At 38.5% G+C, this 9,706-nt stretch overlaps 1 protein-coding gene across 1 annotated transcript; it reads left to right on the forward strand.

Moving 5' to 3' along the window:
* The first annotated feature begins 5,293 nt into the window (after nucleotides 1-5,293).
* lmo2 (LIM domain only 2 (rhombotin-like 1)) lies at nucleotides 5,294-8,372 on the forward strand. Its single transcript, XM_041039197.1, has 3 exons — nucleotides 5,294-5,863; nucleotides 6,817-7,032; nucleotides 7,760-8,372. Exons 1-3 carry the CDS (start codon nucleotides 5,823-5,825, stop codon nucleotides 7,980-7,982), a joined length of 480 nt encoding a protein of 159 aa, XP_040895131.1. The 5' UTR covers nucleotides 5,294-5,822; the 3' UTR covers nucleotides 7,983-8,372.
* Nucleotides 8,373-9,706: the final 1,334 nt, after the last annotated feature.

Below are 9,706 nucleotides of genomic sequence, written 5' to 3' on the forward strand. Positions count from 1 at the left end.
CAAGATTCCCAAATAAAACACAAATATAGTGATTCAATTATTTCACAGTGTCTCGCTCTTGCCGCTGTTAAATATTATAAAGTAGCTATTTGTGGTCAGGCAAATGAGTCTACAGCCTCTTGGCAGAAAATCTGCACAATCATTAGCTTTGATTAGGTTTCCCTTTCCCCATCCCTGTGCTCTATAGTGTCTTTTTGCAGCAGTATTCATCCTGATACAAGCACTGCCGTGTGTTGGTTTACAGCTGTCTCACTACACAACCCATCATTTTTTCAATAATAGGAAATTCAAGTGCAAACTTTTAAGGCACAGTTCAAGTGCACACTTTTCAGCTTACATTCATGTTGAGCAGTGTTACAGATAGCAAAAGTGAATAAATAAATATATAAGAAGAGAAAACAAACAAAAAAGAATGAGCCAAGTGGGAGTGTGAGTACTGTTCCAGAAGCATAAACAAGTCCAGTAAAGAAATATGTTTTTGTCCTATAAACATTAAAGTTCAAAGTAATTCATTCTTCCATCTGTTCATGTGGGCTTTACCTTCCTCCTTCATAAGTACCTCAGCTTTAACAGATGTCTTTCTCTTTTCTTTTTTAAACTGCAAGAAAAAGAATATGCAAAAAGCAAATATATATATATATATATATATATATATATATATATATATATATATATATATATATATGTGTGTGTGTGTGTGTGTGTGTGTGTGTGTGTGTGTATGTGTGTGTGTGCAAACAAACTATAACACTCATGTACATACATACTTACCATCTTTTGCATCAGTTTCAAGTTCAAGTTCAACATGAGAGTGGCACAGACATAAAAGTGAAAGTGGTATAGAGATGTGTGTTTCATAATCTATTGTTCTCATTTATAAATATTAATATTACAAACCCATTTCACATGCATTTCTGTTGTCCTGAAACCAAACTTGACACTGCACTACACTTTCACTTTCTATACTACAAAAAATTTAATTCTAAAGATGCAATTCCAGTGTTTCCCATTTTGAGAATTCATTAAATAATTGTATCAAATAATAGGTGGTGCTTGCATGCACTTAAGTAAATTGAGAGTTTCAAATATGTAAAAACGAAACTGGTTCCAGAGATCATGCTAATGCTAATGCTGCTATCAGCCTCAGCCCAAAATTGATTTTTCAATATACATCAGCAGGTGGCAGTAAAGCTCAGCAGCATGACCAAAAACAAAACACTGATGAAGTAAAACTGGGAATGAAGAAAAAGTTCAGCTTATGTGTCTCCATTAATTCTAAACTATGTAGACTCACTATCCATTTTTAACAATATAACTGACCAATTTACTAGTAGAACACAAACAAATATCAATACTTACCCAAGTAAATGGCAGAATTCAGTTTGAACACATCTGGACAATTTAAGAATTGAACACATTAACACATCTTTGGAACTGTTTATATATGTGCAGCGGTTTCACTTCACCCTTGGTCACAGTTTACATGAGTTTCAAAAGGGCAGCAAACTGACCAGTGGTCCAAAAGAATGTGAAACCAGCCTTCTTTTGTTTTGCCAAATACAGGAAGCAGTTAACATGGCTGCACAGCTTTTTGATTGCACTGTTCCACTGAGAGTGTTTTCTTTTAGGGATAATACTGATTATGGGAGGATCCCGAGGGCAAGCGAAGCTCCCTTTCAACAAATGACTCATTTCCGCAGCAATAAAGAAAAACACTGAACACCGGCAATTTTCTAAAAGAATTTCAGGGTGGTTCCTCGTCTGACCTCTGACCTTTACTCCTTGACATTGTTGAGCTTACAGTCAATCTCACAGCTCCTCAGTTCATCGCCATGTGGTAACAGTGAACAATGAAATGTTCCTACCTTTGTGGACCTGTGACAGATCAGGGGGAGGGCTCTGAAACAGAAGCCAAGTATCACTTCACCTCAGATTGGACCGGAAGTGGTCAGTTGTGCTATTGCTGTTCTAGAGTGTGTGCTATCAAAGAGTCAACACAATGTCCTTAGTCCTCTTATTTCAGGAAATAGGCCTGCAAAACGGTGTCTGTACTCCATTACACATGGATAACCGTCTTTTTTCACTATCTAATTAAGAGATCTGTTTAAAGGGAAATCTACCATAACTTAACAAGATGGTGTTTAAGCAGGAAATTGGCTGTATATCCCACAACTATAACAACTGCTATACTTTGCTATTTAGTAGAGGAACTTGTAACTTGTAATATTCACATTATTAATGAATGATTAGAGGAAGGAGCAGTAGCTGTGCAATATCATTTTTCTTTTTGCTTAGTGCTAATGCTTATTTTCCAGCTGCCCTCAAATTCCACATAGATTTCAACTCCATAATGCTCTCAGTACCAAAGAGGCAAAACAGGAAGCTGGACATGAGTGACACCACTTCCCAAAAGGTTGTCTACATTCTTAACTGTTTGCTCCCCAACTTGTATTTAAGGCAGGAATAAAAGCTGCAGAAGACTGCAATGTAGTCCATATCATAATATGAATGATTAAATGTGTACAAATCTTATTTTAGAAACTGAAATTGAGACATGGCACTTGCAACAAGCCTTCTATGTCTTGAGAATTTCTGTTGTAGAATGTCTTGAGAATTTCTGTTGTAGAGAAGGGGTGACACATTAATGTCATGTCTACAGTTAAGTGCACCTCCTTTCTGGTGACATTTAGGAAGCCTAAAGACACAGATAAGAGTGTTCTGCCAACAACAGGCTAGAGTTTTTATGGTGTGCTGTAAGCCTTGTTTCTCCTATCATGCTGAACCATCTGGAGTCAACCTGTCTATCTGGGAAGCCATGAGTGGGGTGCCATCATGTATGGAGGGGTAGGAAGTGAATGCAGTGTGCACCAACCCCCCAGGAAAGCTTCATCTCTGCATGTTAGTTGCACATCCTCTGGGCTTTCTCAGTCAACTCTACAGGAAGTAGTGGATGACATGAGTGTCATATCAGTACTGACTTTCTCCACTCTGGTTTCTCGCATATAATAAACTTGTTCGGTGCAACATGGCATTTTGGAGGGTTAAGACAGCACAGTACTAATGTGTGGTATTGATCAAATTTTCAGAATTTTAATTTTTTGATGGTTTTCTAATGTCTTTTTCTGTTGCCAAAGAATAATTACAAATACATCAGACTAAATTTCAAACAAACATTTATGCACAAAACGTGATATAATGTTGCAAGCTATAAAACTATCTTGGGATTGAATTTGCTGATAATGTAGATGTTTGATATAACTTAAATGCAGTGCTGGAATAGGCAGAAACAGGGCACACAGTGTGTGATGTGATGAGATAGTTGCTATTTAATGCATGTTTTATCTACTTCGAAACAAAGTTTGAAACTTTATTCTTGACCTTGAAAACAGCAGCTGAAAAAAAATCTCTTAAACCCTAGTATATTCATTAAATTTTCCCTTGAGTAGTTAACAACACAATCTCACAACAAGTTCCACTCAGTAGCTTTTCTGGTCATATCACACAATCTCAGTCTTCCGCAGCAGGTGGAATTTGTCATGGAAAACTAGATTTTCACATCTCCATTTTCACTGATTGCGTGTACTTCTCGTCCATGTTGGTTTAAAAGTTCAGAATGAGCAATATTGCGTGATATAATCAAAAGCAAGTCAAGAACGTTCAGTTTCAATTTTTAAGTCAACAAGGACAAGAAGCACTTAAAGTGACATAAAAAGTGTATGACTTATCATGAAAACAAGGCAAACTCTGCTGAGAGAAAGTGTGTGATTTGATGGAAAGCTCCAGAACACCTACTGAGTGGACCTTGAGGTGACTGTTCTTATCAACTACCATATAAAAGTTGTTCAAATGTGTGTCCTATTATTAACTGAGACTAAAAACGCCACCATAGCCTTTGCACTGTGTGTTGTACAAAGACAGTAGGTGGAAAACTTGTACTGAAAATGTTTTTCATTTGAAGGATAGGTATTTTGAGTTTTCTCTCTGTAAAGGTGCTCTGCTTTCTGTGTAGCTGGCACAAAACAGTGCCATGCTCACCTCGCTCCTGGGCCTTCTCAGCTTGGTATCTATCCAGCAAGCCTACACAGTCCAACTACTCTCTAGCCCAGGGATGCTTTCAGCCTACATTTAGAGTTTGCCTGCAATCTTCCTCCATTGCATCTGGCTGAGGAGCAGAATCTGGCTGCAGGAGTTGAGGGGCTTTATCTCCCTGTCCAGTCCAACTGCTGTTTGTGTCCCTCCCTCCTGCAGGCAGCCCCAAGGCACTGGCAGTAGATAAGAAGAAGGGCCCACAGCAGCTCTGGTTTGAAAAGGAAAGGCTGTGTGTGAGGACACCAGCTATGGACAAATATGAATGTTTTTCTCTCCAAGAAAACCTTCAAAAGATCTTATTTTGGGATATTTCATGGCATTAGTCATCTTCTTTCTTCGACCAGTTTACAAGTTAGTAGGAGTATCTTGTAATCCAGGAGCTCTGTAAAGAACACAGTCCCACGCAAGAGGGAAAATTGAAATGGGAAAACTGAAATGTTGCTTACAGGTTACAGAATCACTAATAATAATCCTATGATATATAAAAAATGCATTAATAACATAAATTTTTCTCCATTGTCAATAATTTCCCTTTTAATACATGCCCCTTTTCACCGACTTCTAATGACCAGTGATGGAAGAAGTCCAGAGATCTTTACTTAGGTAAAAGTAACAACACCACAATTTTAAAACATTCTGTTACAAGTAAAAGCCCTGCATTCAAAATTACATAAGTGTTACCACCAACATGTATGTAGTTAAGTAGAAGTATTCTGTAGCATATACTGGAAATATTCAGGTACAAGTACCTCAAAATATACAGTATAAGTACTACTATTTTCCACCACTATTAAGGAGACTTTAAATAACTTGTCAGCCACATTCTAATTAATGACTTATAACTGATCTATAACACATGGAATGATTTATTAACCATCAGTCCTTAGTTGGTCAACAGTCTTATAGAAAGTGGTTCTAACATTATTTTTCACCACATTTCATGCATTACTTTTTTTCTTGTGGGATGTAATGAGGCGAGTTGTACTCAACAGAAAAAAAGACACACAAGACCTGTATAATTATATCATACCACTCTTGATTATTCGTCCTTATCGGCACTTTGGTGAAGCAAAGCATATAATGAACTCATTAGTCTCAGTCACGACCCAGCCTCACGCCTGACAGAGCAGACTGTGCACTGTTAAGCTGTCGCTTTAAGACCGATTTCCCCCCATTGTTAAACAGTCGTGAGCAGGAAGAGGGAAACGAAAGCAGAGACCGAGGGGGGCCGACGTATTTAAACACGATGCTGCTGCTGCACAATAACGGTGGCCGCGGCTTCATGAGGAGGAGCGCGTCCGCAGCCCGCTCACATGAAAAACACGCACGGACACATGAGATCCACGCGAAGTGACCGATGATTGATGGTTGATTCCATAAAGCGCGGGCAGTGCTCAGAGTCGCGGCGGGATGATAAAATACACTTGAGAGACATGAAGTGTCACCTCGGGTTACTGCCTCAGGAAATGATGACAGCGTCCTCCATCATCGTTTAGCCGCTCGGAGCGAAATCTTCTTGCCTTGCGGCCATTTCAGCCGGACGCGATTGGCTGTTAATTTATCACACAGAAAACCCAAACTGGGGGTGTAACTGGCGTCTCGGCGGGGTTGTGGGAGCAGGTGCGGCGCGTCTTGGCTTCAGTCTGCCCGCAGGCAGCTTCACAGGTAGCCGCTGAGGTGGCAGCGGACTCTGAAGCCTCATCCGGATCAGGATTGGACATCATATTTTAGGAATGGCATCCACTATAGAAAGGAAGACACTGGAAGCCAACGAGTGAGTAGCTGATGTATAAATTGAAATAATTTGATATTTCGGATTGAAATAAGTCATTCCAGGACGCATCATCAATAAGGTGATAGCCAGACTATCTCAGGTATAATAACTGCATATGGCTGATAGCATGAGGTCAGGAAGCTCCTGGTGTTAGATCAGACAAATATTCAACTTCACGTCCAAGAGCAGGTTGTTACGTGTGTGAAAAGGGAGTAAAAAATTCACTTGGCAAGAAAAAGTTCAGTGTTTCCCAGAGCAAGGGAAGTAACCTGAAGGTAAGCTGTCCAAGTGTAAATCATTTCTATCGTTTATTTTGTCTATAATGTTGCATGCTTCACATGTAACATGTATAAAACACCATTCTTCATTGCTTTGCGTCTTCTCTACTATATTTAACAATATGCAATGGCTCCCTCAGGTGGACAGCATCAAATCACATTTTTAAATAGTTTCTGTAAGTAACTTAAAACGGACAGATAGCAAATAAAAACATACATAAAATATAATTTATTTATGCATATTTTTATTGAAATGTGTCATACATTTCAATAAAAATATGCAGCAATACTATGTGCTTCACAAAATATGAGAAAAAAAAGCATAAATAGACAGACGCAAGAAATAGAAAATGTAGCAGAGGAGCCAGACAGCAAATGTCAGTGCAGGATCATTTTGGAAAGCTAGGCTTTATTTTCTGTTATCTCAAAACATGAAGTCTTTTAATTACTATCATACATAAAAATAAGTTGTTATTTTCAAATGTTGGTTGGAATTAAATAAATAATATGATGATAATATGTCACCCTGGGCTTTAGGAAACTGCTATGCATGTTTCACTATTTTCTACATTTTATGGACCAAATGATTGACTGAGTAATTGAAAAAAAAACAAACAGTAATTTGTTGGAGCCTGCCACTATTTGATTTTCTAACCAGTTGTCTGTCTTCTTTAGGGAGCCAGTGGATGAGGTCCTCCAGATGCCACCTTCTCTGCTGACATGCGGCGGGTGTCAGCAGAGCATCGGTGACCGGTTCTTCCTGAAGGCCATAGAGCAGTACTGGCATGAGGACTGTCTGAGCTGCGACCTTTGTGGCTGTCGGCTGGGAGAGGTGGGACGCCGGCTCTACTACAAGCTGGGAAGAAAATTATGTCGGAGGGACTACCTCAGGTTGGTCCGTTGCACAGGATCACCCTCATTATGATGAACATGGGGACTGTAGTTTAGGCTGAATCACACCTCCATACACTGTCCTGCTGCTATAAGGGCATGCTAGAGCACCAAATGTATACTAATCCGCAGCTGGAAGTAGTCCCCAACAAACACTACTGACCAGTGCCACAGACTGGGTAGAGAAGTCAGAAAGTTTTTATAGACGGACTAACACGTTCTCGGTTTTGGTCTTTTCATGGGATTTGTTGACAGTAACAAAAAATGTGGACTATTGTCAGCTTTATCCTTTAAAGAAGAAAGAATCAGAATGTCTCATAAATATTTTTTAACACATATCACTTTATCACATGTTGGATTGTTAACCAGTTGGATAACAAGTGAGTATATTTTCATGCTTAAAGGGAGAAACGGCTTGGCCTTTTATCTAGATTTTATCCTTCACATTTTTAATTTATAATAAGTAGGTTAGTGCAGAGGCAGATGAGTAATAGAGATTCAGTATTATAATTGTGCTATAATTTGATTTGTGGAGCACGTTTTGTTTGAGTCAGGTCAGTGCTGGATTACCAACTAGGGACTTCAAACGTCTGACTCTTACAGAATTTCAGACTCACAGTAGTTCAGTGGAAACCTGGGAAATCTTGTTGGAGTCATGTTATTAAGAATGAGTGAACGTTTTTAATCTTCCTCTCAGTAACATGGTGGCATCTCCTCCTTCACTCAGGCTTTTTGGTCAGGACGGTCTCTGTGCTTCCTGTGAGAAGAGGATCCGAGCATTTGAGATGACGATGCGTGTGCGGGACAAGGTTTACCATCTGGAGTGCTTCAAGTGTGCTGCCTGCCAGAAACACTTCTGTGTAGGTGACCGCTACCTGCTCATCAACTCAGACATTGTGTGCGAGCAGGACATCTTTGAGTGGACCAAACTCAATAATAACATGGTTTAGGAGAATATCTGTCTCAACAGAATACTTGGCCTTTTCCCACAGGCTTTAAAGGGAATGAACCATTGATAAATAAACTTTCTGTAGCCTGCGTAGGCTTCATCATGCATCTGACATTCATATGGAATCATTTTAACACAGAAAGGAGAGGTTGCATCTCTGCATTGCTCCCTGCTGGAGACTAATGAAGACTGCACAAGCAATAACAGACAGTTTGTCCTCTAAGGCTTCACTTTAAATGCAAAAAATACTTAAATACTGAAAATGCTTCTACATGCAATAATCATTGTTTGTTACACACACTGGAATTTAAGAACTTTAGCAATGAACAAAAACAAAATCTTTGTGAAGTTTCTTGTAGTGAAACACTGTTACATCACCTCAGGCTGGCCAGAAACAATAAGAATTTCAGTAACGCTTTATTTTATAGATGGGTCATTTCCGTGGAATAATTTAATTTGGTACTAATTAAAGGCAAAATGGGAACATAAAAGAACTGCTCCATTTAAACCCCAAATATTAATTCATTACTGGAAACTTAATTCTCCATACATGCTGAACTGTTGCCTGCTGCAATGACTGAAAGACTGTTTGTGTTATATTTGCAGTTAATTGGAAATAATTAATTGGAAATGTACTAATTGAACACTGTCTGTGTTTTCTATATTATTAGTACAAATCTACATAGTAAAATAAAGCGTGACCAGATAATGGAATAAAATATCCATTTATAAAAGTCCTGATCAGAATGATTGTAATGTATTGCCAGGTTGAACTGGTGATGCCCTCTAGTGATCGAGGGAACCCATGCAATACTAATTTTATTGACATAGGACATGTTTCCAGTGTCTCTTTTGTAACTGCCACAACCCTCTGGACATGCGCCCAAGAGTTTTTGGATATTTACTTGTCAGTTTATTAAATGAATTACAGTTTAGAAAAACACTGATAAGTTTTGGTGTGAGTGTCTTCCTGGGAGTCACAAAGAAAATTAAAGAGACATTTCTATACAAGTGCGTTTGATTACAGACACAGATTAATAGTGAGGAGGGCCTTCTTCATGTTATGGGGTTTTTCTGTTTTACAATTATATGCAGTGTTCTAGGATCTTATTTATTGGATTTTTAGGAAAGAGCCAACTTAGGTTTAAAAATGTTTGCTGACTGGGGGCAACAGGACACATTTACTTACTCTCACTTACAGCAAAGTGTAGGAGTACCCTTTAAGTGAACTTTAAGTGATCACATGATTAGTCACAAGTATGCTCTGAGCAGAATTAGAGGCATAAGCTGTATCCAAATTTCATTATAAACACTAATTCTATCTGGGTTGTAAGTATGTAGTGTAGTTATACTGGAAAAATGACAAGAGTAAGCATTTTCAAATTTTGTCAGTGTAAATAATGAATCCATTTGCTTTGATTTTAAACCAGATCATCTTTATTCTGAATTTTACACATTGCTTCAGCTGACGTATCACTCATGACTTCATGAACAGTGGATATGCTCACTGTAATCTAGGGTCTACTTTTAACAAATTTAAGGGACCTTGTCATAAGAAATATGAAAAAGAGCTTTTATTCTTAAGCTTGTGAGTAAATGTAAGGATTTTTAGCTGTTTCATAAATATGGTCCCTGTTCTTTCCTCCAGTTTTTAGCCACAAGAGGTCACTAAAAGCTTTATAAACTGTCCAATGAATGACAGCTCAGTCAGGTATCAGGTCTCCT

The sequence above is a fragment of the Toxotes jaculatrix genome, chromosome 5 (assembly GCF_017976425.1).
Source record: "Toxotes jaculatrix isolate fToxJac2 chromosome 5, fToxJac2.pri, whole genome shotgun sequence".
Taxonomy (NCBI): Eukaryota; Metazoa; Chordata; class Actinopteri; family Toxotidae; genus Toxotes; species Toxotes jaculatrix.

Bases quoted from the DNA above. Each gene is read 5' to 3' on its own strand.
- lmo2 (XM_041039197.1), top strand. From the start codon at position 5,823: ATGGCATCCACTATAGAAAGGAAGACACTGGAAGCCAACGA. The intron at 5,864-6,816 runs GTGAGTAGCTGA...TGTCTTCTTTAG, and splicing joins AAGACACTGGAAGCCAACGA to GGAGCCAGTGGATGAGGTCC. The intron at 7,033-7,759 runs GTTGGTCCGTTG...TCCTTCACTCAG, and splicing joins TGTCGGAGGGACTACCTCAG to GCTTTTTGGTCAGGACGGTC.